At 33.3% G+C, this 25,954-nt stretch overlaps 5 protein-coding genes and 1 non-coding gene across 11 annotated transcripts; 2 read left to right on the top strand and 4 right to left on the bottom strand.

Moving 5' to 3' along the window:
- Nucleotides 1-891: 891 nt before the first annotated feature.
- Nucleotides 892-964, bottom strand: TRNAK-CUU (transfer RNA lysine (anticodon CUU)). The gene has a single exon. It is a non-coding gene; the product is annotated as a tRNA-Lys (tRNA).
- A 359-nt stretch (nucleotides 965-1,323) lies between these two features.
- LOC130982192 (uncharacterized) lies at nucleotides 1,324-4,988 on the bottom strand. Its single transcript, XM_057906082.1, has 10 exons — nucleotides 4,610-4,988; nucleotides 4,394-4,521; nucleotides 4,244-4,315; nucleotides 3,971-4,107; nucleotides 3,729-3,843; nucleotides 3,564-3,644; nucleotides 2,885-3,022; nucleotides 2,404-2,491; nucleotides 1,983-2,093; nucleotides 1,324-1,891 (listed from the first exon to the last, which is right to left on the bottom strand). The coding sequence occupies exons 1-10, from the start codon at nucleotides 4,845-4,847 to the stop codon at nucleotides 1,869-1,871; spliced, it is 1,131 nt and encodes a 376-aa protein (XP_057762065.1). The 5' UTR covers nucleotides 4,848-4,988; the 3' UTR covers nucleotides 1,324-1,868.
- A 2,965-nt stretch (nucleotides 4,989-7,953) lies between these two features.
- Nucleotides 7,954-10,216, top strand: LOC130979428 (vacuolar protein sorting-associated protein 55 homolog). 5 transcript variants are annotated; one of them, XM_057902872.1, is made up of 6 exons: nucleotides 7,954-8,161; nucleotides 8,970-9,011; nucleotides 9,135-9,266; nucleotides 9,360-9,399; nucleotides 9,512-9,596; nucleotides 9,726-10,216. In XM_057902872.1, exons 3-6 carry the CDS (start codon nucleotides 9,168-9,170, stop codon nucleotides 9,919-9,921), a joined length of 420 nt encoding a protein of 139 aa, XP_057758855.1. In that variant the 5' UTR covers nucleotides 7,954-8,161; nucleotides 8,970-9,011; nucleotides 9,135-9,167; the 3' UTR covers nucleotides 9,922-10,216. The 5 variants fall into 5 exon arrangements, with proteins under 5 accessions (XP_057758855.1, XP_057758854.1, XP_057758857.1 ...); XM_057902871.1 differs by having other exon boundaries at nucleotides 7,958-8,161; nucleotides 8,967-9,011; XM_057902875.1 differs by having other exon boundaries at nucleotides 7,966-8,161; nucleotides 8,942-9,011.
- Nucleotides 10,217-17,201: 6,985 nt separating this feature from the next.
- On the bottom strand, nucleotides 17,202-18,357 carry LOC130982289 (uncharacterized). The gene is made up of 2 exons (XM_057906241.1): nucleotides 17,950-18,357; nucleotides 17,202-17,473 (listed from the first exon to the last, which is right to left on the bottom strand). The coding sequence occupies exon 1, from the start codon at nucleotides 18,266-18,268 to the stop codon at nucleotides 17,954-17,956; it is 315 nt and encodes a 104-aa protein (XP_057762224.1). The 5' UTR covers nucleotides 18,269-18,357; the 3' UTR covers nucleotides 17,202-17,473; nucleotides 17,950-17,953.
- Nucleotides 18,358-19,915: 1,558 nt separating this feature from the next.
- Nucleotides 19,916-23,268, top strand: LOC130983099 (phosphoacetylglucosamine mutase). The gene is made up of 8 exons (XM_057907283.1): nucleotides 19,916-20,349; nucleotides 20,505-20,624; nucleotides 20,707-20,849; nucleotides 20,971-21,222; nucleotides 21,656-22,068; nucleotides 22,158-22,333; nucleotides 22,695-22,791; nucleotides 22,942-23,268. The coding sequence occupies exons 1-8, from the start codon at nucleotides 20,026-20,028 to the stop codon at nucleotides 23,082-23,084; spliced, it is 1,668 nt and encodes a 555-aa protein (XP_057763266.1). The 5' UTR covers nucleotides 19,916-20,025; the 3' UTR covers nucleotides 23,085-23,268.
- Nucleotides 23,269-23,310: 42 nt separating this feature from the next.
- On the bottom strand, nucleotides 23,311-25,835 carry LOC130983100 (haloacid dehalogenase-like hydrolase domain-containing protein Sgpp). 2 transcript variants are annotated; one of them, XM_057907284.1, is made up of 5 exons: nucleotides 25,499-25,835; nucleotides 24,725-24,839; nucleotides 24,296-24,447; nucleotides 23,948-24,209; nucleotides 23,311-23,829 (listed from the first exon to the last, which is right to left on the bottom strand). In XM_057907284.1, exons 1-5 carry the CDS (start codon nucleotides 25,669-25,671, stop codon nucleotides 23,653-23,655), a joined length of 879 nt encoding a protein of 292 aa, XP_057763267.1. In that variant the 5' UTR covers nucleotides 25,672-25,835; the 3' UTR covers nucleotides 23,311-23,652. The 2 variants fall into 2 exon arrangements, with proteins under 2 accessions (XP_057763267.1, XP_057763268.1); XM_057907285.1 differs by lacking the exon at nucleotides 25,499-25,835 and adding an exon at nucleotides 25,132-25,489.
- Nucleotides 25,836-25,954: the final 119 nt, after the last annotated feature.

Raw genomic sequence — 25,954 nt, 5'->3', positions numbered from 1 at the left:
AAACCAATTTAATATGCAGACTCCAATTTTGAATAAAAAGAAAAAAAGAAAAATCATTTCATAGCTTATTAGCTATCTTTGAAGAAAGTGGAAGTCCCACATATGCATACATTATCACCATTCCATAGATCTCTGTCTCCTCCATCCTATAATTATTCTCAGCTACCATCTTTCTTCATTGTTTTCAAAAGGCTCCATCATTTCATATATAGTAATTACTATTTTTTAATTTTGACACCTTGGAGAGCATTATTCTAGTAGCTACTAGCTAGCATAACAAGCACACCACATAATACTATAATAGTACTATTATTCAAAATACCACAGTGCCTAATTAAGGAAAGTGTCCTTGTCCTGCTATACTTAATACAATTTTGTTTGGTATACTTTACTGCTATACCATTACTTCTCTTGTTTCTAATGTCATATATATATATATATATATATATATTGCCCTACTTTCATAATCACACATTATTGACCTAATTAATTGACCTGGTGTGTATATTTTCACTTTTGAGTTTGGTTTTGCTTTTGTTTGTTTCTTCTATTTAGAAATACAGGATTGTCACTGTTGAGCCCTTAAATTATAAATTTATAATCAATGCTGCTTTAATTTCATGATACTAATGAATAATGTTGGTATAAGGTAATAGTCATGGCAGGTTTTCTCTCCTTATCTTTTGCAACTCAAGAAAGTTTCACCCCTCGTCTGTCTAATAGAAGAATACCTAAAGTCAAAATTAAAAAATCTGTTGAAAACATACCTAGGTAATGAACACTGCCAAAAGAAAATAAATAATGTTATGAAATTGAATAAACCAATTGAAGTGTTGTCGGTTACATTGGAGGCATACAACTTGTTAGGTAACAAAATTACCAAAATAGAAACGCCCACCGTGGGGCTCGAACCCACGACCACAAGGTTAAGAGCCTTGCGCTCTACCGACTGAGCTAGACGGGCAGATATTAATATGATTCATGCTTTTCTTTATTATATGCATATTACCATCATCATATTCCCCTCTAAATCTCACATAGAATTAGGTTGTACAGCCCAACATTAGTTTCTTTCAAATGGTCATTGTATTGGACTTTAATTACGGCTTGGTTCACGTGATGTTATTTCCAGTATATTTGCATCAAACGATTTAGTTTAAATTCTTCGCCACAACAAACACTTCCTTTGCATTATCTATTAACGCTGTAAAAACCATCATTACTTCCATTAGTGTGCGTTGCCGATCGTGGTCTTAATTAGAAAGCAAGCTAAAAGTAAGAAACAATCTTATATAAAACGTTAACTAAATTTAGCTAGGGAAGCATTACATTATCGTAGAAGACAAATTTACAAGGTTGCAAGTATTTTTAGTATGCATATTAAACCATATCTAGATCTTTTAAAATAAGAAAAAACAAGAACAATCCAGATGCCAATCTATATGTCCATACAACATTTGTCTATATAAAATTAACATGCGGGAGAGAACATTAAACGTTTTTTTTGGGATCAATTGAGAGTAATGGAGTCTAATGCTAAAAAGGCCCTGACCTTATGATGCAAATTCCTCAAAATCTACCTTCACTAATCACTACACTGGACTCTTCCACATTATATGATGCCATTCTTCCAGAAAAGCTATATCTAAGACCCGCGAGGGTCACACAGTTTCAGGGACTTGAATACTTGATTTCACTTCCTCAGTTATCAGCAGTCAGCACATACCATACAAATTGTAAGTGCTTTGGAACTGCATGAACGAAACACACACAACAATGCTGCACATTTGCCTCATGTTTTGCTGTAAAGAATATACAACGCATCTTATGCAACCTTCTATTGTACAAAGTACAAACAATACTTTGTATCAAACCAGTGGCTCCTTATGCTCTGCATCAAGTTAATAGCACAACAAAATCATTCCAACCGTAATAAGAAAACAAGCATGATTACAAAACATGCTAGCGACATAATTACTGACCCGCTTTCATAATGGGCTGGTTTTGATAGTTAAGGTTCATGCCTTCTTTGACCGCCGTTTTGCTTGCATCTCTTTTATTCTTCATCTTTGAGGCACTCAAAGAGCCTTCAACTGTAAATTATGGGGAAGGAAAGGTATAATTAGTAATACAAAAAAAAAAAAAAAAAACGGGGGGAAAAATCAGAATCGTCAATCAGAATACAGCTTTAGGCAGACCAGTGCAATGAATTAAACTTCTATCAGGATAATGTCCAGCTCATCATACTGGAAGGAATATTTTCAGTATGTAGTCTAATGAATCCATATTACTAGAAGTGGATGAATAATGAAAGAAACTTGGTTAGTAATAACCAATTCTTAATTTATTTTTATTTGGAACATCTTGTTTGCATTGACAACTCAAACAAGTATCCTGATTTACCTTGCCATTCCCAAACCTCTTTTGATTCACCCTTCACCAACTTGGGATAGCGATCTACTCGCGAATCTTCTTGAACCAATTCTTCTACCTGCAATTAAAATAAAGTTATAATAAACTAATTATTCATTAACGAATTGTTAAACTCCATCAAATACAAATATATTAATTTGATAACAAGACAAAAGCAAGCAGATGACAAAAGAAAATTAGTGAACAGAAGCTATACAAAGATTGCGATGTTGCATCCTATGTCAATAGAATGAGGAGAGAAAGAAAATGGCACAATCAGAATTAATATTGCTTCCAATGAACAAGGTCAATTTGTGAATCAGTATCTGCTGAAGCATGGAGGCAACTGATACAGACAAATGAATCAGTTTGATCCATGTTGCTATTTTTGTAATAATTATTCTAATAAAATATCGGATACAAAACAATCACATGAAACCAACTCCAAAAGACCAAATAAATCCACAACTACCTTTTTCCATAATAGAGGGTCCTTCCGCTCTCTAGGCAAAAGCAGGTGATCTCGTAGCCTAGAAGCAACAACCCAGGGTTCACATTCATCGTTCGCACTCTTTGCCGTCAATGCATTATCTTCAAGTATTTCACAGACCTATTAAATCAATAAAGGTGTTGATGGAGAGATGGGATCAGAAAAAGGTCACAACTAGTCCTCTATATAGCACATAAGAGACTACATAAACCATAATTACAATTACAAAGGACAGAAACCACATAGATATATTTATAAATTTAGTACATCATAACTATACGATAGAATTATTTTTCCATCTGAAGCAGTGGCAAACTGCATCACCCAGAAATATATGTTTAACAAAAATCAGGATACAAGGATAATTTTGCACTCATCTAAGCCCACAGTACTGTAATACATATCAAACTGTTCAAGTGGAGAATAAATGCATAATCCTATTGTAACCAAACACAGAACTTCCCTCTAACTAATGCCATACTATTACAAGAACTCTAGCTAACCTGAAATTCTATTCAAATATATTTATCTGATACCTTAAATTCTCAATCATGATTATTGCTCATTACAACTAAAGTCACACATATAAAAACAGAAGCAAATGGAAATTCATTCCTAAAACATGAAATAATCACAAAAAGGAAAGAAAACTCCACTATACCTGGTTGTAAAGCTCCTCCACCCTTTTTGAAATGCGTAGTTTCCGCCGGACATTCCAGAATAGAGTTGCCAATAAAACAAGCTGTTTGATCTCAATAATGTTAACATGTTTACTCATTGATAACAGAAATACATGCATTTAATCATGCGTTTAAGAGATGGATACCATGGCAAAAATAGGCAAAACAAGTAGAATGTGCCGTAATATCCACTGACGAACACGACAGGCATATGGCTTGTAATGCTCCGCCAATAAATCTGGACACTTGTACTCCTTCATCCTACATGAGACACAAGTACTATCCTCGGCAAAAGTCTTAAGAAAAATATGACTGAAGTCACAAAGCAGCTATGACTTAAGAGGTTAATGAAAATTCACACAAGCAATAAAATGGATGATATATATACCCATGAGAATTTAACCTCAGCTCCAATGATTTACCAATTGACTCAATTGCCTTCTCTTTCGTGAAATTATAAAGCGCATTGTCCGAGGAGACATCCCCAAATGGCTCCAAACGATTCCACAATTCATCCTCTGAAACCTGAGAGGCGAATATAGAAAGGAATTTGAAACCAGCCAAGTTCAGCTACAATTCAGACAGTAATAAATACAGAAACGTACCATAAATCCAAGTTAACTGCACAATCCAGGGGTTTACTTAAAGTGACAGAACTAACCCAAATTGATCCAGCTTCATAGCACATAAACTGAGCATATTCTTCACAAAGGTGAAACTCTACTCTCTCCACCTGTGGTCCAAATGTCCAATCATACACGATCAAATTAGCAATAAAAAAGAAAAAAAAAAACAATTTGCAGAGACATACAATTTTGCGAGCTGATTCACTAATTTCACTGTCTTCTACGCATAAATTACGATGCTTGCGGTAACCCTTGAAACATTCGAGCATGCCAGCGTAGCATTCACCATGAGTTGGGCAAGGTTCACAATCATCTGTAAGAAATGATTCCAATAAAGAAGATATTAGTACACAGCCTACAGAAAAGGAAGAAAACAAAGCGATGCAATTGTAGAGAGAGACCGGAAAATGAATGTGAGGAGTGGATGAAGTTGGAATCGCAGAAGGGTTTGGTAGGGGGATTAATGAAAGAGGTGAAGAAGAGGTTGCAGAAGCAAGCAACGAGGGTGGAGATGGCGAGAACGAGGAGGAGCTTGGGGAAGTCGTGCTTGGAGGGAAGCAAATCGCGAGGAGGTTCGATTCCCATTGGAATCAGCGACGGTGACGATGTCTTCGACTTCCTCTCCCTTGCACGGTTCATGCTTCCCCTGCACGGCTACACCACCGACTCTAGTTCTCTTCACTCACACCTTTCAGCCTTCAGCTTCAAACTTGCCACTGCAATGTACAATTTTTCAAATCAATCAAATTTTCCGCAGAAGATGAGGTTTGTAATACAAAGAGTTTTATATATTTTGAGTAAATGGTCCACTTTTTATTTTTAATATTGGGTTCACAGTGTTATGTTTTTTGGATTTATAAATGGATGAAATATAAATCTGAAATATGAAACGGTTTAATTTAGGATAAAAAAATCGGACTCTCTGAATTTCTAAAATCGGACAGTTTGATTGTTATTTTTAAAAAATTAAAAATTTGAGATATAAAAAATATAAAAAATTATAATGTCTAAGTATATTATTTATCTTTTTTTTATGAAAAAAAAATATATTATTTTAGTTCTCAATATTTATAACAAATCCTAATTTGATTCTTAAAATTTCAAAGGTTCTATTTTTATTTTAAAAAATTTTAAATAGATTCAATATTGTTTTGTTGTTAAATTTGACACAAATAGTTAATTGAATGACTAACGTAAATGTTAATAATATTACTAATTAAGTCATATCTTTTTTCATGCGTTAGAAAAATAACTAAAACTTTCTTGTAACAATTCTTCTCTTCAATTTTTTTTGTACAAAATCCAAATCCTAACAAATCAATCATCAACGCTTCAAAATTAAAGGAAAAATTTTTTTATTAGTAATCATTGATGGATTAATTTTACTTATATACTGAAATCGAATGTTATCCACTCTTCGATATGCAAATTATTGTGTCAAATTTAATGGTGCAATAACATTGAGCCTGCTTAAAAGTTGTTTGGAATTGAAATAAAATGTTTGAAAGTTTTTGAGACTGAAATAGGAAGTTTGAAACGTTAGGGACTAAATTAGGATTCGACCTAAATGTCACAGACCAAAATAATTCTTTACCCAAAAAAAATTAGTCTAAATAGTCAAATTCGTCCCTAAAAATTATTGGTTCTTCAAATTGGTCTAGAAAGATTTTTGTTTAATCAAATCTGTCCTTCAAATATTTTAAGTTGCTCAAAATGTCATAGTTTATTATAAGACACGCTAAGTGATATTAGTATATCACACCACATATTTGAAAATCTTAATTAGATACAAATATGATAAGTTTATGAAATTAGATTAAATCAATTCTAAATTAAGAGATTTTATTGTTTTAAAATTATATTTAATTTGGAGTTGATTTGATCTAATTGTATAAATATATTATGTTAATAGTCAATTAACACTGTCAAAAATATATTGTAGTCAATACGGTGTCATTTTATGCACTAGCAAATTTTGATCTCATTATAAAAGTGACAAAAGTACTAATTTCAGTAATTTGATCATTTATTCTTATTTATTGATGTGATAATAATAATTAGTTATTTAGATAATTATACAATACAAGATTGATTATATGGGTAATTTTTTCATTCCAACTTTAGTTAATATTGACTCAATTGTAAGCCAAATAAAAAAAATTACCACTAATATTTGTTTTAAAATAGAGAGTAATCTAAAAAAATGGCACCAAAAAATTTAAGCCTAACAACGCTTTTTGTTTTTAAAAAGTATAGACAAAAATATACATGGCTAATCACACGATGAATAAAAAGTATATACCAATAATTTAATGAGCTAAGTGTACACATAAATATCATGTTCTATTAATTACATTAATATTTTTATTTTCTTTTCTGTCATTTCATTAACGTTTTCATTAGTTAAGATTAATAGGCGACACGTTCTATGCTATGAAGATAATTATTTCCTTTATTAAACTAAAATTCGAAAGTAATCACAAATTTTTGTTATAAAGAATATTAAACGTTGCAAACATAGTAAATATCTTTTTCTTCTCTTAGAACAAATTTAAATTTACTTATGTATTTAAAAGTTCTTTCATAAATAATTATCATCCTTTAATATAATCTCAAATATCTTGGAGATCCAATTAAGTAAACAAACCATCAAGAAAAGAAAAACAAAAAATAACACTACAAAAAGGGAGTTATAACTTATAACATCTTTAAAGAATTATTAAAACTTAAAATAGAAAAAAAAATCAGACAAAAAACCCATAACATAAAAGGAAGAAAAGGCGTAAAAAAAAAGAGAGAAGAGAATAAAAGAGAAAAAGGAGGACTATCGCTGATTTTAGGAATTGCAGGTGACAACAATAATTTTTCAAAGAAAAAAATCTACAAATTTTCTTTTGAAAACGAAAAAGAAGACAGAAAGCATGTGTAAATTTTAATTAAAATTTGGTTAGAAGTAAAAAAAAAAAATATTTGAATAAGACACAAATATTTAAAAAAAATTTGAATTGTCCTTCATTTAACCACAAAATTTACCAATATTGCTACACATCTATCATCTCAAAGGCTACATGTCATAACCATTAAATTTTTGTTTTTGTTTCTTCCCGTATTTTTTTTCTTTTAATATCATCTCAAATTATCATTTAAATATTAAACATATAATTTTTTTTAGAAAAAATAGAAAATCAAAGTCCGAAATTTATCAAAGATTAATTAAATTCAAATAAATAAAAAATTAAATGTATAATTTTTTTTTAAGAAAACAGAAAAATAAATTTGGTTGTAGATTTTAAAAGAGAAAGTAAAAAAAAGAAATATTTGAGGAGATAAGAGGATAAATTTTAAAAATTTAAAAATTGAATAAGAGTAAAAGAGTAAAAAAGTAGTGTCTCACAAATTATGTCTCAATGTCTCATTAAATTGGAGGTACACTAAATTAGTGTCTCCGTGTCCAACTGTGTCTTCCCGTGTCCATAAAAAATTTGTGTCTCACCAAACCAAACAGCCATCCGACTACCAGAGATAATAAACATCTTATCCCAAAAACTTAAGCTGAGGATCGAATTCTTAATCTTTCGGATATAGAACTCTAATACCATATCATGAACCCACTCATCCCAAAAACATAATTTAATAGGACAATATAACACTAAAGGTCATATTTCTAATACTTCCTAAAATAAAAATAATATTAAATCAATTTTTACATATAACTGGTTCGACCATCTTAGTAATTTATTGGAGAAAAGATATGGGGAAAAGAATGTTACTTTATGGAAAGAACAATAAGGCGTGGAACTGCGGAAGGGTGTGTTGGCTGGTAGCTGAGTCTGAGTGGCAGGTCATTGCCGTTGCCGCAGAACCCTGAAGGCTACATCAACCTCACCGATCCATATATCTCCTTTCAATTATAACCAAAATTTCTACTTCCTTCTAAACATTTCACTCTTCAGGTACGAGTTTCCTAATCTCCCTCCCAATTTGTGTTATTCTGCAACTTTTTCCACATCTCTTATCAATTTCTGGTTTTATCGGAGTTTATTGTTCTCCCAGATTAGATTCCGCTTTGCTTATGTAGTTCCCAATCGCATGCACTTATTTGCAGGCTGAACCCTCTCCCTTCAATTTTAGGGATTATAGTGTATCATCTTTTCTGATTCTACTTTGCTGATTGTTAGTTTCTTGCTCTCTTCTATCTGAGAGAACAAAATTGCCGTTACTCCTGTGCTTGTTCGTAGAAATTGCTTCTCCATGGCCTTCGCTTTTAGCTCTGGGTTTTCGTATCCGTGAATTTAGTTATATTTGAACATTAAGTCATCTAGACCAGATTGTTGTATGGATTCTGGGTATCAATCAATCATTTGGCTAATGCAACTTTGGTCTTGTTGATTTTAGAGTAAAAAATATGTGGGATTGGGTTTTTGACTTTTAGGTACTATTATATGTTTAAAACATTTCAGATATGCAAAGGCTTGTTTGTAAAAGGTGTGGAAATTTCATTCACTTGTTCAGTACTAAAGAGAAGTGATATCTTGTATGGCAAATTGTGATTGAAACAATGTAATGTCTATTAGGTGAATTAGGTTTGAAATCATATTGCATTTTAGCTATCTCATAAAAATATGGCCTTTGTTCTCTTCGTTGTGTCATTAATTTACATAGCTGCTGCTGCTGCTGTTTTTGTTGTTTTAGTATTGCATTGGACTTACCTGATGCTGATCTCAAATCACTAGATTTTCTTTCTCTGTGCTTATGCAGCAGGCACTGTGATAGAATACAACCAAACTTTTGAATATCACTCTGGTTGGTTTACACCTTCATCTTATCTATGACAGATTTGTTAGAAATTAGAATTGGTTTTGATTTAGTATTTTCTTGTGATTTAATATCCATATAGCATTATGGTAATGAGATTTCTTGCTCCAGCCCTTTTTCCGTGTAACATGAGGTGAGTTGGAGATGGCAGACTTACCGGGATATTTGCGTTCTTGCCTGAGCATGGGCAAACTTGCCTTTTTGGCAATCTTAGTCTCTGGGGGAATTGTCTTGCAAATTTTGGTCTGTGTTCTTCTCATTGTTAATAAATGCATCACATCTTATTCGTAACGAAGTAATTGTTGCTTACCTAGTTGCATCTGTGTTATGTGACAGGCATGTGCTTTGTATAATAATTGGTGGCCGATGCTAAGTGGTGAGATAAAGCATCTCTGTATTTATTTCTTGAAGATTTAAGGGAATGAGATGTTAATGTGACCACAACATTCCTGGTTTGTTATTACATTTGGTGTTTTGTTCTCCTGCAGCTATAACATATGTGCTACTCCCAATGCCTCTGCTGTTCTTTGCGGGGTCTAATGGTTCTTCTGTATTTTCTGAATCTGAGAGCAGGTAAACTGTTATTATTCAAGCATTAATTGAAAAACAAAATTAAAAAAGAAAAAAGATAAGATTGTATACCGAGCCAAGGTTATTAATCATTCAACTTTTTGTTTTGTGGTCTGATGAATGATGGAGTAGCTGGGTGAATTTAGCCAAGTTCTTGACTGGATTCTCAACTATTGGAAGCATTGCCATTCCAAGCATTCTAAAGCATTCCGGTGTTATTGGTTGGGGAGCCTTTGCAATGGAGCTTTCATCTTTCTTCGTGTTTGTATTAGCCATATTGTGTTTCATGGGGATGAGTGATGAAGATGACTATTACAGTATGGTATGAGATGGAAGTCTACCAGGCATAATTTCATGTGTAAAAATGGATTTATTCTTTGTGTGCGCTATTGGTTCTCTTGCTTTTATAAGCTTTCACCTAGACATTTTCCCCGTTTCAAACCATTGAAATTGAATGCCATTATCATGTTGCTGAAAATGATTTACAAACCTCAGCAACTGTAGGGGAGCTTTCGGCCAAAACATACGGGAACTTGACGTACCTTGTATATGTATGTATGATTTACCGTCAGTTGAAGAATGAGACAACAGTATTATTATCATAATTGAATTACACTTGTTTAGACAGTGGATTGCCGCTTCAATACAATCGTGAATTATTTTCTTAGCAACGGAATTTAATCAATTTATCGTAATTACGGTGCCCCAAGTTTTTCTTACAGAATTGGTAAGGCTAATGATATTTTTGTTGAATTTGATTGAGAAATTGGATTGATATTCTAATAATAGTTTATGAAGGAACTTGTTATTTTTGTTGAATTTGATTGAAAAATTGGATTGATATTCTAATAATAGTTTATGAAGGAACTTGTTAATGCGGGATGAAGCAAGGATAAAGATTTTTTTTTTGGTGTAAGTAAGGATAAAGATTAAGAATGTGTTTGGAAAGCATAAAATTAGAATTTTCGTGAGAATTGAATTCTTTTTTGTTGTAAAATAAAGGATATATAAAATAAAGATGTATAAATAGAAGACTCTATTATTAATATAATTAGCTCAATAATTTTTATATATATATAATAATATTATATGTTGTATTGTGTATATATATACAAAGATAAGAAAAAGTATTAAAAATAAAGAGAGAGATATTTGCATTTGATATTATCTCAATATAATAAAGATGGTTAATATTGCTATTAATATTATATGTAAAGAGTAATAAAAAATAGAATTTAAAATACTTATAAAATAAAAGAAGAGAAAGAATTGTAATAGTAATATAAGGAGAATGGTATTTGTTTGCAACATAAAAGAGAATCGATCTCTTATTATTTGGTTGTGTGTAGTAATAGAAAAGAAACTAAATACTTTATAAGAAAGAGAGAGAGGGAATATATTAGCTTGTATTGCTGTTGTTTTTTGTGTGTAATTGTTAAAGGCTTATGCCTCTATTTATATACGTACATGAGGTAAATTTTCAACTTCATATTAAATGAAGTCATCCTTGAGAAACTATATATCATGGAAAATGGGCATCCACGTAAGGGTAATAAATTATCCTTATCACAACACTCCCCCTTGGATGACCATTTAGGATTATTGCCTCATTAAAACCTTACTAAAGGAAAACCCTGTGGGAAAAACCTTAGTGAAGGAAAAAGAGTACAATATCCTTTGTGATGGGGACTGCCTCATTAAAAACCTTGTCAAGAAAAACCCAATGGGAAAAAAACCTGACCAAGAAAAAAAGAGTACAGTCTCCCCCTCTTACCGACATCATTTAACGTCTCGAAATCGGCGCATCCCAATCTCATGTACCAATCTTTCAAAGGAGGATTTTGGGAGTGACTTTGTGAATAAATCTGCCAGATTGTCACTTGAACGGATCTGTTGGACATCAATTGTCCCTTGATTTTGAAGATCATGAGTGAAGAAGAATTTGAGAGAAATGTGCTTTGTTCTATCGCCTTTAATGTATCCGCCTTTAAGTTGAGCAATGCATGCTGTATTATCTTCAAACAGGACAGTTGGAGCTATCTTATGATCAATCAGCCCACATGATGACATAATATATTGAATCAGACTCCTTAGCCAAAAACACTCGCGACTAGCTTCATGAATCGCCAGTATTTCAGCATGATTAGAGGATGTTGCAGCAATTGTCTGTTTCGTGGACCTCCAAGATATAGCTGTACCACCATATGTAAACAGATATCCTGTTTGAGATCTCCCTTTATGTGGATCAGACAAGTAGCCAGCATCTGCATAGCCAACTAGTTGTGACTTGGATCCATAGGGGTAAAACAATCCCATATCAACCGTTCCATGAAGATATCGAAAAATTTGTTTGATTCCACTCCAATGTCTTTTGGTTGGAGAGGAACTATACCTTGCTAGTAAATTCACCGCGAATGATATGTCAGGTCGCGTATTATTAGCAAGATACATTAGTGCTCCAATGGTACTAAGATATGGTACTTCAGGACCAAGGATATCTTCATTTTCTTCTTTAGGACGGAATTGATCCTTTTTCACATCCAAAGATCTTACGATCATTGGGGTACTTAATGGATGTGACTTATCCATATAAAATCTCTTCAAGATCTTTTCTGTGTATGTTGTTTGATGAATAAAGATCCCGTCTTTTATATGCTCGATCTGCAGGCCGAGACAAAATTTAGTCTTTCCATGATCTTTCATCTCAAACTCTTCTTTTAGAGTTTTTATAATTGTTGGAATCTCTTCAGGAGTCCCAATGATATTTAAATCATCAACGTACACAGCAATTATAACGAATCCAGATGCAGATTTCTTTATGAAAACACATGGGCAGATATCATCATTCTTGAATCCGTTTTTGGCCAGATACTCAGTAAGACGATTATACCACATTCGTCCAGATTGCTTTAGACCATATAAAGATCTTTGCAATTTGACTGAGTATAACCCTTGCGAATATTCATTGGATGGTTTAGATATCTTTAATCCTTCAGGGACTTTCATATAGATATCCCGATCTAATGAGCCGTATAAATAGGCTGTTACCACATCCATTAAATGCATATGCAGTTTATGATATACAGATAGGCTGACCAAATAACGCAAAGTTATCGCATCCACTACAGGGGAATACGTTTCTTCATAATCTATACCAGGCCTTTGTGAAAAACCTTGTGCCACAAGTCGGGCTTTATAGCGCACAACTTCATTTTTCTCATTTCGTTTTCTGACAAATACCCACTTATATCCAACAGGTTTTACATCTTCAGGTGTACGGACTACAGGTCCAAAGACTTCACGTTTTGCAAGCGAGTCTAATTCAGCCTTCATGGCTGCTTCCCATTTTGGCCAATCATTTCTTTGTCGACATTCTTCAACTGATCTTGGCTCAAGATCCTTACTTTCATGCATGATATCTAATGCCACATTATATGCAAATATTTCATTGACAATTGTCTTATTTCGGTCCCATTTCTCTCCTGTAAAGACATAATTTATTGAGATCTCATCATTTTCACAATTTTCAGGTACCTGAACGTCTTCTGGCGTTATATCAGAATTTTGGACAACTGCAGGTGTCTCTACTATGTCTTTTTCAACAGGAACATTATTTACCTCTTTTCTCTTTCGAGGATTTTTGTCTTTGGAACCGACAGGCCTGCCACGCTTCTGGCGTGTATTTGCTTCCGTGGCTATTTGTCCTACTGGGACATCAATTCGAATTGGAGCATTTTCCGCCCTGCCACGCTTCTGGCGTGAATTTGCTTCAGTGGCTACTTGTCCTACTGGGACGTCAATTCGAATTGAGGCATTTTCCGCTGGTATATAAGATTTGGTTATCCTCTTTGTATCGGAAAATGCATCAGGCAATTCATTTGCTATTCTTTGCAAATGTATAATCTTTTGAACTTCTAGTTCACATTGCCCTGATCGAGGATCTAAATGCATCAACGATGATGCATTCCAATTAAGTTCCTTTTCAGGAAGCTTATTCTCTCCCCCTAATGTTGGAAATTTTGATTCATCAAAATGACAATCCGCAAACCGGGCTTTAAACACATCTCCGGTTTGTATCTCAAGATACCTCACTATAGAGGGAGAATCATATCCAACATATATCCCCAATTTTCTTTGGGGTCCCATTTTGGTGCGATTAGGTGGTGCAATGGGAACATATATCGCACACCCAAATATTCTTAAATGGGAAACATTTGGCTGCTGGCCAAAAGCTAATTGTATAGGAGAGAATTGATGATAACTCGTTGGCCTCAAACGAATAAGTGCCGCGGCATGTAAAATAGCATGCCCCCAAACCGAGGTTGGGAGATTTGTTCTCATAAGCAAGGGTCTAGCAATTAATTGGAGGCGCTTAATAAGTGATTCTGCTAACCCATTTTGTGTGTGAACATAAGCTACTGGATGTTCAACACTTATTCCATTAGCCATACAATAAGCATCAAAAGCTTGGGAAGTAAATTCACCAGCATTATCAAGACGAATTGCTTTTATTGGATTTTTTGGAAATTGTGCTTTTAATCGAATAATTTGAGCCAATAATCTCGCAAACGCCAGGTTGCGAGAAGATAATAAGCACACATGTGACCATCTCGAAGATGCGTCTATTAGGACCATAAAATATCTAAAAGATCCACATGGTGGATGAATAGGTCCACATATATCACCTTGAATCCTTTATAGGAATTCAGGGGACTCAAATCCAATCTTTACTGGTGATGGCTTTAAAATTAACTTTCCCTGAGAACATGCAGCACAACAAAATTCACTAGTTTTAAGAATCTTCTGGTTCTTTAGTGAATGTCCATGAGAGTTTTCAATGATTCTCCTCATCATGGTTGTTCCCGGATGACCCAATCGGTCGTGCCAAGTTATGAATTCATTTGGGCTAGTAAACTTCTGGTTTACAGTGGCATGTGATTCAATTGCACTAATCTTGGTATAATACAACCCAGATGAAAGTGAGGGTAATTTTTCTAATACAACTTTCTTATTTGAATCATGAGTTGTGATACATAAATACTCATGATTTCCCTCATTCATTGTCTCAACATGATATCCATTTCGGCGAATATCTTTGAAACTCAACAAGTTCCTCAGAGACTTGGTAGATAATAGTGCATTATTTATTATAAATTTTGTTCCTCCAGGAAACAAAATTATAGCTCTTCCGGAGCCTTCTATCACATTACCTGAGCCAATAATAGTATTAACATATTCCTCTTTTGGCACAAGATGGGTAAAATATATATCACTTTTGAGAATAGTGTGCGAACTTGCACTATCCGCAAGGCATACATCTTCATTACATATCCTTGCCATTCTCTTCAAAAACAAATAATAATAAAATGAGTAGTATGCACAGTTAAATTGAATACTTGATCAGAATTATTTTTCTAAGAAACATTGTACATAAAATAATGTCATATACTAAAATTTTATTTTAAAATTTGACACATTTAATAATTTCAAAATTCATAAACATTAATATTTCATTATTTATGTACATCACTTAAATACATAGAAAATAAAACTTAACAATAAGTTCTTTACATTATTTATTTACATAAATACTTCACAATCTCACATATTAAACTATTCCATCATTGATCAAATGACCAATATTTCCTTCGGGATCCTCAAAGAAATCAGATACATCATAATGAGTGGTGGAGTTCTCAGCATCATTTGAAACAAAATTTGTTTCCTTTCCTTTGTCGTTCTTTTTCAAAGATGCCTGATAAAGATCGACTAGGTGCCTTGGGGTACGACAGGTACGAGACCAATGGCCCTTTCCACCACAACGGAAACACTTCTCCTCTGTTGATTTATTCTGCCCGATATTCTTTTCTTTATCCCACTTCTGGTGAGATCCTCTCTTTTGAACATAATTCTTTTTCCTTCCATAATTTTTCTTGTTATTAAAAGCTTGCCATTTACCTCTTCTGGGGTAATGATTTGCCGCATTTACTTCAGGAAATGGGGCGGCGCCAGCTGGGCGCGCTTCATGATTTTTTAATAACAACTCATTGTTGCGTTCGGCAACAAGAAGGCAAGAAATTAACTCAGAATATTTTTTAAACCCTTTCTCTCGATACTGCTGCTGCAGGAGCACATTCGAGGCATGGAAGGTTGAGAAAGTTTTCTCCAACATATCATGATCAGTTATTTTTTCCCCACACAATTTCATTCGTGAGGTGATTCGAAACATTGCAGAATTATATTCATTTATAGATTTAAAATCTTGTAAACGCAAATGCGTCCATTCATACCGGGCTTGAGGAAGTATCACCGTTTTCTGATGATTGTACCTTTCTTCAAGGTCTTTCCAAAGATCTGCAGGATCTTTTAATGTGAGATATTCATTTTTCAATCCTTCGTCAAGATAACGACGGAGAAAAATCATGGCTTTAGCTTTATCCTTCTGGGATGCATTATTTTCAATCTTAATAGTATCTCCAAGATCCATTGAATCGAGATGGATTTCAGCATCTAGTATCCATGATAAATAATTGTTTCCAGATATATCAAGAGCATTGAATTCAAGATGAGAGAGTTTCGACATAATGAAAATATTACCTGAGTCTTCCTAAAGATTTGATCAGAGTGTCGTGCTGATAACGTGTTGTAAAATAAAGGATATATAAAATAAAGATGTATAAATAGAAGACTCTATTATTAATATAATTAGCTCAATAATTTTTATATATATATAATAATATTATATGTTGTATTGTGTATATATATACAAAGATAAGAAAAAGTATTAAAAATAAAGAGAGAGATATTTGCATTTGATATTATCTCAATATAATAAAGATGGTTAATATTGCTATTAATATTATATGTAAAGAGTAATAAAAAATAGAATTTAAAATACTTATAAAATAAAAGAAGAGAAAGAATTGTAATAGTAATATAAGGAGAATGGTATTTGTTTGCAACATAAAAGAGAATCGATCTCTTATTATTTGGTTGTGTGTAGTAATAGAAAAGAAACTAAATACTTTATAAGAAAGAGAGAGAGGGAATATATTAGCTTGTATTGCTGTTGTTTTTTGTGTGTAATTGTTAAAGGCTTATGCCTCTATTTATATACGTACATGAGGTAAATTTTCAACTTCATATTAAATGAAGTCATCCTTGAGAAACTATATATCATGGAAAATGGGCATCCACGTAAGGGTAATAAATTATCCTTATCACAACATTTTTCTTGTTTTAAAACATAAAAATTACATGAATTTAAACTCTTGAGAATTTTAATTCTCATCTTCAAGCCAAAAATAAATTATAAATCCAACCTAATGAAATTTGAATTTGAAATTAAAATATCTAAATTAACCCTAACATAATTTGATTTTTTAAATATTTCCATTTTTCTTTTCTTTTCTCCCTTCCCTCTTATTGAGGGTAACATAATAATATTACATATATTTTAACCATTCCTTTTTCATTTAATTCTTTTTATTCCAAATTTAAGAAGTGGTGTGAGAATTGAATTGCAAGTCAATTCTTTCTAGAATTCAATTCAATTCCTTCTAGAATTCAATTCAATTCCATCTCATTAAATTTCTAAATATACTCCAATTAAGTGCAAATTCTGAAACTAAGCAGCATTCGCAATAGCCACCAAAGGGTTCAAGAGGACCGATCATAGAATGTTAGTACAACCAAGGAATTCATTTGCCCATAGCAGCAAATCTCTCTTAAGTCTCTAGACTAAAAAAATAACTAACAAAAACAGAATTTTCTGACCACAGCAAACACCTTGGAAAGACATGAGCATGAGCAAACAACTCAGAACATATGCTTAATAATCCTGTAGTGCCATTTTCTCACTTTCTTCTCTATTTCGCATCCTGCAAAACATTTCCAAGTAGCATTCAGAAAATGCAGTATGAAAAGAGTAGGACCTCCACAACCAAAACCACCACAGATTAGAGCCTCTGAATGGATGAACAATTCTAATTAATGACATCAAGATTCACATCAATTGTATTCCCCCATTTAAAAAAAGCACAATCCTTTGTTCTTTGTACACAACCAAACCACATAACCATTGCACTGCACATTAATTAGGGAAAGATTAACACATAGCATGCCCAAGTCAACTAAGAATCTAAGATATACTGTACAAAGTCAAAAATTGTCTCAGAATCAGAATCTACAGAGTGATAGTGAATAATGCAAAGTACATAGTTCATTCACAATCACAGTTAAAAAGAACAACAATTAGGAATACTGAAATTCAACATCGAAAGGAGCTAAATTTCGTTTGAAGCAGAACCCCTAACACCAAAAATCACATAAATTCTCAATCTTTTTTCGAGCTTACGGTGTCAGAAGACAACGCGAAACTGCGGCGCGTTGGATTCAATGGCGGGGAGGAACTCCCATCGGCAGGGCTCGAGCTCTTCGGAGACGGGGCAGTAGCCAGCGAGGGTGACCCTGTCGTTGGTGGCGGCCACCGAACCGAACTCGAAAATCGAAACGGTGGCGTCTGGAGGGCGAGGGACCTCGACGGCGCCGTTCATGCCGGGAACCTCGGTAGGTTTAGCTGCACCATTAGCTTTCAGCTGAACCGAAGAAGAAGAGTTGGAGTTTGGTGGTTCGGGTTCTGACTTTTTGCCCTTCCACCATGACAATAAACCCATAGCTCAAGGTTCAAGGCTCGAGCTTTTTCTGTGTCGAGAATATCGCAGTGCTATTGTTAGGGATTTGGAGATAGATATAAACTTGATTATGCTACTGTCTTGGATTATCCATCAAATTAAATTATAGAAACGTTTTTTTTTTTTTTATTTTAGTTTTTATGATTAACTTTGATCCTGAAATATCAATTTCAGAAAAGTTTTACGGCTAATAATTTAAATTTATATTAGTGAGTAACCTAATTTTCAGTTTAACAATCTAATATCATATTTTTAGTCAGTATTTTTTAAAATATTAATAACTAATTATAAAACAAAAATAATAAATTTTATTAATTTTATAATATTATTCTATTAATTTTACATATAATTATTTTCAATTTATTTTAAATGGGCTTTCTTTGTATGGCATTTAGAAAATAATATGTGTCTAAATATATTTATTAATGTAAGTTCAAAATATTGTTGTATAGTTTTCTATAAATTACTAAGTTAGGATTACTAACTTAGAATTTATTTAGATGAGTTTTTATGAAAATTGTTTTTTTAAACGATATTTTTTTATAAAAAAATTTAGAAAAATAAAAAAATTTATATTTTGATATTTTATGTAAGAATATTTTTTATTTAATAATTATATTTGAATATTATAATATAAAAATATTTTTTAAAATAAAAAAATTCCCAAAAAATATAAATAATAACTTTTAAAAAAATATTTTTATTTTTCTACTAAAATTTTGTTAGACATACTAAAAATTAAAAAAAAAATTCATTAAAATAAAATTTCTAACAATTTAACAACACCAAAATAAATAATGTCACAAAAATGTTCAGGAATTAAGTTGGTGTTATATTACATGTATTCTTTTATAAAATATTATTAATTATATTAAAAAATAAATAAAATACCACTTTAAAAGCTTTTTTTTCTTTTTTTTTCTGGCTGCAAAATATTGTTGTTTTGGTTTGTTTAGTGACAAAAAAAAAATATACATATACGAGTTTCTATCCAATATAGAAAAAAATTATTTCACTTATCACAGAATAATAAAAAAATTTTGTACTTTGAGTTTTTTAAAAAGTAAAATAATATATATTTCTATTTACTAAAAAAAAAAAACTAAAAGTCACATTATTTATGCAAAGTAGTCTCTTTTATAAAAGTTTTAGCTTCTGCATTGCTCCATCTTTAATACTTTAACAAATAAAATTAAGAGTAAAATGGCTAATAGGTTCTTAATAAATTTTTTTAAAAAAATATTAATTTAATTTTTTAAAATAATAAATAATAGATATATTATATTTTTTATTAATTCATTACATAAAATTTAATGATGGTATTTATAAAATTCATCGTATAAATAATAATTTTTAGAATAAAATATTTTTAATTTTAATAAAATTTACAATAAATAAAAAACGATTAATAAATATTATATAAAAACTCAAAAAATAACAAATATTTTACCGTCTAAAATTATCCTGTATTCAGGTGATAAATACATGGACACTCTGTATAATTTTTCACTATTTATTAATAGTATAATACATATATATCCACACAGTTTACTATTCTTAATTGATATTTTTTTTTAAAGATTTACTCTAAAGTTAATTTATTACTGTCAAAATTCAAAAAACAAAAAGCATTCATTTCTTAATGATTTTACATCGTTGGTTAAGCAAGATACAGTGGTTTCAGTGGTGGCAGATTCAGCGGATGCAGGAGCAGAGTTGTAATTCATACACCTCCGGCCATGAACGAACAACAACAGTCTCTGATTCTCGAATCTTCCTCTCGCTTCTTGCCACCACAAGGAGTGAAGCTGTCGTACGGCACAGCTGGGTTCAGGGCCGATGCATCGCTGCTCCAATCGACGGTTTACAGGGTCGGAATTTTGGCGGCTCTCAGATCGCTGAAGACGCAGTCGGTGATCGGCGTCATGATCACTGCTTCCCACAACAAAGTCTCCGACAACGGCGTCAAAATCGCTGACCCCAACGGAGGAATGCTTTCTCAGCATTGGGAACCCTTCGCTGATGCCCTCGCCAATGCTCCTTCTCCACAAGAACTGATCCAGGTTCGCACAAATTTCTCTCTTTTTTATTTTTGAAGTAATATATAAAGTTTATTTTTTTGTAAAGAAAAAAACCAATAAAAAAATGATGAAGTCTATGTAAGTTTAAAAGAAAAGTAGTTCAATTTAATATGGTTCCATATTGATATTGCCCACAGTTGATAAATGAATTTGTCAAGAAAGAGGGTATTCAGTTTGATGGAGTTAAGCATGCTGAAATACTTTTGGGGAGAGACACCAGACCCAGCGGAGAAGCTTTGCTTGAAGCTGCTAAAGAAGTATGGTTTCCTTAAGTAAATGCTGAGCTTATTGTGTTCTGTTTCTGTTGTTTAAATCATGTATAACTGGATAAAATTGAAGGGCGTCGCGTCGATTGTTGGAGCGGTTGCAATGGACTTGGGGATTTTGACAACTCCTCAGTTACATTGGATGGTTTGGGCTAGGAATAAGGGCATGAAGGCCTCAGAGCAGGATTACGTTGAACAGCTTTCGAGCTCATTCAGGTTAGTCCAATCTCGTCCAAGTATTGCTATGATGGATGTAACTCTTGTTGTTCCTTCGACATAATGTGATTATGATCATCACTGATCACATCCTTTTAGGATCATTGTGTGATTGGATCAGGTGCTTAATGGATTTGATTCCAAGTGAAAGGAGCAAGTTCGATGGGACGAATGACAAATTGGTTGTGGATGGAGCTAATGGTGTAGGTGGACTGAAACTAAAAGTTCTAGAGAAATTGTTGAATGGTTTGGTTATTGAGGTTCGGAATAGCAGTGAAGATGGAGGCATACTGAATGAAGGAGTTGGCGCTGATTATGTGCAGAAAGAGAAGGTTGCTCCACATGGCTTTGGTTCCAGTGATGCTGGGATAAGGTCGGTCTGTTCATTAAGCTAAAAGTGAAGTTGCTATGGCATGCTGCTCGATTTTTCATAACAATATGATATGAAGTGTATATTGGCCGCTCTCAATTTTTTTTCCCCTTCATTAAAACAGATAGCATAATGTTTCTAGTTGGAGATTACAAATAATTGAATCAATCAGGATATTTACTGCAAGTTAATCAAAATTTTAAAGGGAAGATATTCATTTTATTGAAAATTATAAATTTGTAACCTGGAATTGATAAAAATAAAATAAAATAAAAATTGGTTTACATAATCCTTAAAATTATTCTTATGATAATAAAATAAAAATTGATATTTACCTGGCCCTATCATTTGATGTAATGGATGGATTCCTTTGAGCATTGCTATTTTGATGTTATTTATGATGGTAATTACTAATGGAGTTAGTTCTAGTTTGCAGGTGTGCTAGCTTGGATGGAGATGCCGATAGACTTGTTTATTTTACTGTACATCCGGAAAGCAGTGGAGCAATTGATCTTGTTGATGGGGATAAGATACTTTCTCTGTTTGCCTTGTTTATTCGAGAGCAACTAAGCATTCTTAATGAGAAAGAAGGCACAAAGAACAACCACCAAGCTCGTCTTGGTATAGTGCAGACCGCTTATGCAAATGGAGCATCTACTAATTACCTTAAACAGTTGGGACTTGAAATCAATTTGACTCCAACTGGAGTAAAATACTTGCATGAAAAAGCTGCTGAATTTGATATTGGCATATATTTTGAGGCAAATGGCCATGGAACTGTCCTATTTTCTGAATCTTTCGTAGTGTGGTTAGAGGCCACTACAAATGAGCTCTCCGCAAGATCTAAAGGTTTGGTTCAGTAGTTCTTGTCATTCTCTCACTTTGCTTTTGAGATTAATCTGCAAAACAAAAATGAAAATTTTTGGTGTTTGTTTCAGGTTCAGATGCAGAAAAGGCGGCTTTGAGATTATTGGCTACCAGTAGGTTGATCAACCAAGCAGTTGGAGATGCCTTGAGTGGAGTGCTCTTGGTGGAAGTCATATTGCAGCACATGGGATGGTCCATACACAGATGGAATGAACTTTATCATGATTTGCCCAGCAGGCAGCTTAAGGTTAGTGATAATTAGAATGACAAACTATTTGATCTCAGAGTTGTCTAAAATTGGGTAGCTTGAAGGTTTTCCTTTGACATGTATTAGGTCCAAATTATGCCTTATTATTGTGTTGACTGCTAGCATTTGTTGTCTGGTGGCTATGCTTTGGTCACAAAACTTCACCTCTCACCTTGGTTTTGAAGTTACTTATTCAACTTAAACATCATAATTTTTCTTCATTTCTTTTTTTACTATTGTTATTGCAGGTAATTGCCTTGTAATCAAGGGATTTACATGTGCTTATTTTTGTGTGTAATACTAGTTCTAGTTGCTTCTTTAAATTCTGAAATGATGCATTGGTTTTTTACTAAAACCCCAGGTCAAAGTTGCTGATAGGACTGCAGTGATTACAACAAATGCAGAAACTGTAGTTGTGAGTCCCCCTGGTCTACAAGAAGCCATCAACAACGAAACCGGTATCTTCTTTGCTTCCTCTCTTTTTCTTTTTTATTTTTTGGCCATGATATGTTTGTTTGAAACAAGTGCAACCTGTCAAGACTTCACTTACCAATGTATTGCAGTATTGCAGCTTTGTCATCATTTTCCCTTTTCTTGTGTGTTTATAGGAAAGTATTCTCAAGGTCGATGCTTTGTGCGACCATCTGGCACGGAGGATGTTGTTCGTGTATATGCCGAGGCATCTTCACAAGCAGCAGCAGATAGCCTAGCCAACTCCGTGGCTAAACTTGTGGACCAATTCTTGGGTTGACATGCCTATTCTCAGCGTCCATCATATATACAAAAGAGCTTGGCTTTTCAAAGTTTTGTAATCTTGAAGAGAAAAAAATTCTTAAGCATTTTACTTTATAGAGCATTTTACCAATTGCTGAGATGACTCTAATTCAAATGATTATCCACTATCTTACATGGACACATTGACATGTTAGATCTGATTTTTCAATCCTTTGGATTTGGAAAAAATTTCTATTCCGATATATTAGAACCGGCTGAATTGATCACATAGATTAGCAACATTAAGCTTATTTGACAGTTCTAGTACAAAGATGATTGTTGAAGAGATTGTGAAAATCGTAACTATAGTCTATCTAATTGCTTCAGAGAATTGTAAATTATTCATAAGATACTTTATGAATTTGTATTTGCAAATATGGGTTCACCAGCGTATTCATGGCCAATGATAGTACACAATGCTACCAGAATATAACCTTAAGTGTTTGCTTTCTGCTTAAAAGCAACATTGGTTATGGACTATGTATTATTGTAATATCGCCCCTTAAACAGAATTCAAATGTGCTACTTGCACAAGTAATTCATACTCAACGAGCACCAGCCTTGTCAAGTTCATCCAAAGCTGCCCACAGTTTTGGATCATCATAATCCTTAATCAGAAAGGTAGGCTTTGCTTCCATCAGTAAATGCTCTGCATTCCGGTTGGTTATACCTATAACAGGCATCCCAGCAGCCACTCCAGCTTTGATCCCTGAGACAGAATCCTATGACAACAAAGTAGAATGAAAGTCAAATGCAGAAGCAGAATTATTGATACCACAATCCAATAACATTTAGGTAAAGAACAGTTTAAAAATCATTATGGCATAGAAGAATGCAGACCTCAAATATAAATGTGTGATCCTTTGATGCTTTGAGAGCTTCAAGACCTTTAAGGTAGGGATCTGGATGAGGCTTGCCATGTTCACATTCGCTACCGATAATGACAGCATCAAAGAAATCTGAGAGGCCAAGCTTTGAGATCATGAGCTCTGCATTCGGTCTTGGAGCATTGGTCACTGCAGCGCGCTTCAAGCTACGATCTTCAACCCATTTAATCACTTTATCGAGGCCATTTAAAGGCTTTAGTTGATCTTTTGCCAATCTGTATAATCCATCAAGGGAATAAATAATCATTTTAAGCTTTGAAAAACTACAAGGGGAGAAAAAAAGAAAGAAAATAAGATTTACTTCCGGAACATGGCTTCCTTATCTTCTACGAACTTCAAACCCCGTTCCTGGTCGTTAGGAAAGAGAAACAAGGCAGCATCCTCGTCGTGTGTGCCAGAAATATTCTCACTATAGAATTCCTCTGTTATAGGAGTACCTCCATTGTAACCAATCTGACAACCACCAAAGTTTCTGTCAGATTTTATAACAGCTATTAATCATGTGTTTTTTCAGGGTGACTCAAAATATGCTAAATGGAACATTCAGTTAAAACCCAATGTTCTCTCCATTTAATAAATATTTTTGCATAGAATGTTCTACTAATCTTGATTTTTGTATGGAGACGAAATTGAGAGATAAAAAAACACAAATCAAATATTCAAAGATTGAAAATTTCTACCCCAATTTTCACTCCATAACAAACTCACCCAGCAAAAACAAACACACTACCTCTTGGAGCATTTCGCGGAAAGCATAGTAATGGAGCAGATCAGAGTCACAGAGAGTTCCATCTACATCAAAGAGCACTGCCTCAAGGGGAGCTAGTCTAGCAAGAGAACCCTTGCTGCCACAAAAATGAAGGAAATAACTACATGACAAAGTGTGACAAACCATAAAATTGGGTTGAATCTACATATGCCTACATTCATAAAGTTTCTATGATAAAATTTGTAATGTCCCAAACTGCCATTATTCTTTGCATCTTAGCAGTTAAACAAGTTTAAAGCAACTATAAAATTAAAGGCTACTAAACTCAATACTAATAATCAAAGGATGAAGCAGAACCTGCTTCACTGCAGATGACAAAACCAGCTAGATCTTCAAGAAGCAATTCAATGGCTTAGGAGAAACCTTACCTTTCGACGCAGGTATCAGAAGAAGTCGTCATGGTTCACAGAATGGCGAAAGAAAAATTTGGCTAGTGTTGTGTGTGGAATACTGAGAAAGTGTTACATAAGAAGCGGAAAGGGCACGTTTTAAGTGGTGCAACACATTTTTGGGTCCATAATGGACCCACTCTTTAATTTACCAAACTCTCCTTGTACGACAAAAGCCATACAACCTCATTCACAGGAACATGATTGGACCCCAGAAAGAAAACAAAGTCATAATTTTGATACAGACCCAGAATTTATAACCAGGAAAATAGTTCAAAAAACATGGTTATATGAGATATGGAGGCAAATGAAATAGAAAATCATACTGTGGGAGGAACAGGGTTACCTGCAGCGTAGGTGAGCTGAACGAGAATTGGGTCTTGGGCTGTTGGTTCTGTTGATCGATAAAACAAATGGAATGGAAGAGGATGATGAATAGTAAAGGTTACTCGGAGAATCAGTTTGAACGCAAGGCGGTAAGAGGAGCCGGAGATGGAGAGTGCAAGCGGCACCGGCCATGTGACGTGGCAGAGGTGGAGCACCGAAGCTGGAAGGGGAAACTGTTAGGGACAGATGTGTAATTTGAAATGCTTTTAATTTTATAAGTTCATTCTAATTTACGAGTTTAATTTTGATGCCTGATTAATTGTATTTTTTATAATTATTACCAGGATTTATATAAATCGTAATTATTTTTAATAATATAATATTATATAATTAAATGTATATATAAAATTATTTTATAGTTAAAAGTATAAAATTAAAAATTGTTATTTTGTGTTGAATATAGGTTATATATACT

Source organism: Arachis stenosperma, chromosome 5 (assembly GCF_014773155.1).
Source record: "Arachis stenosperma cultivar V10309 chromosome 5, arast.V10309.gnm1.PFL2, whole genome shotgun sequence".
Lineage (NCBI taxonomy): Eukaryota > Viridiplantae > Streptophyta > Magnoliopsida > Fabales > Fabaceae > Arachis > Arachis stenosperma.
The sequence above is the reverse complement of the archived record's forward strand: the minus strand, read 5'-3'. Positions and strand labels throughout refer to the sequence as shown.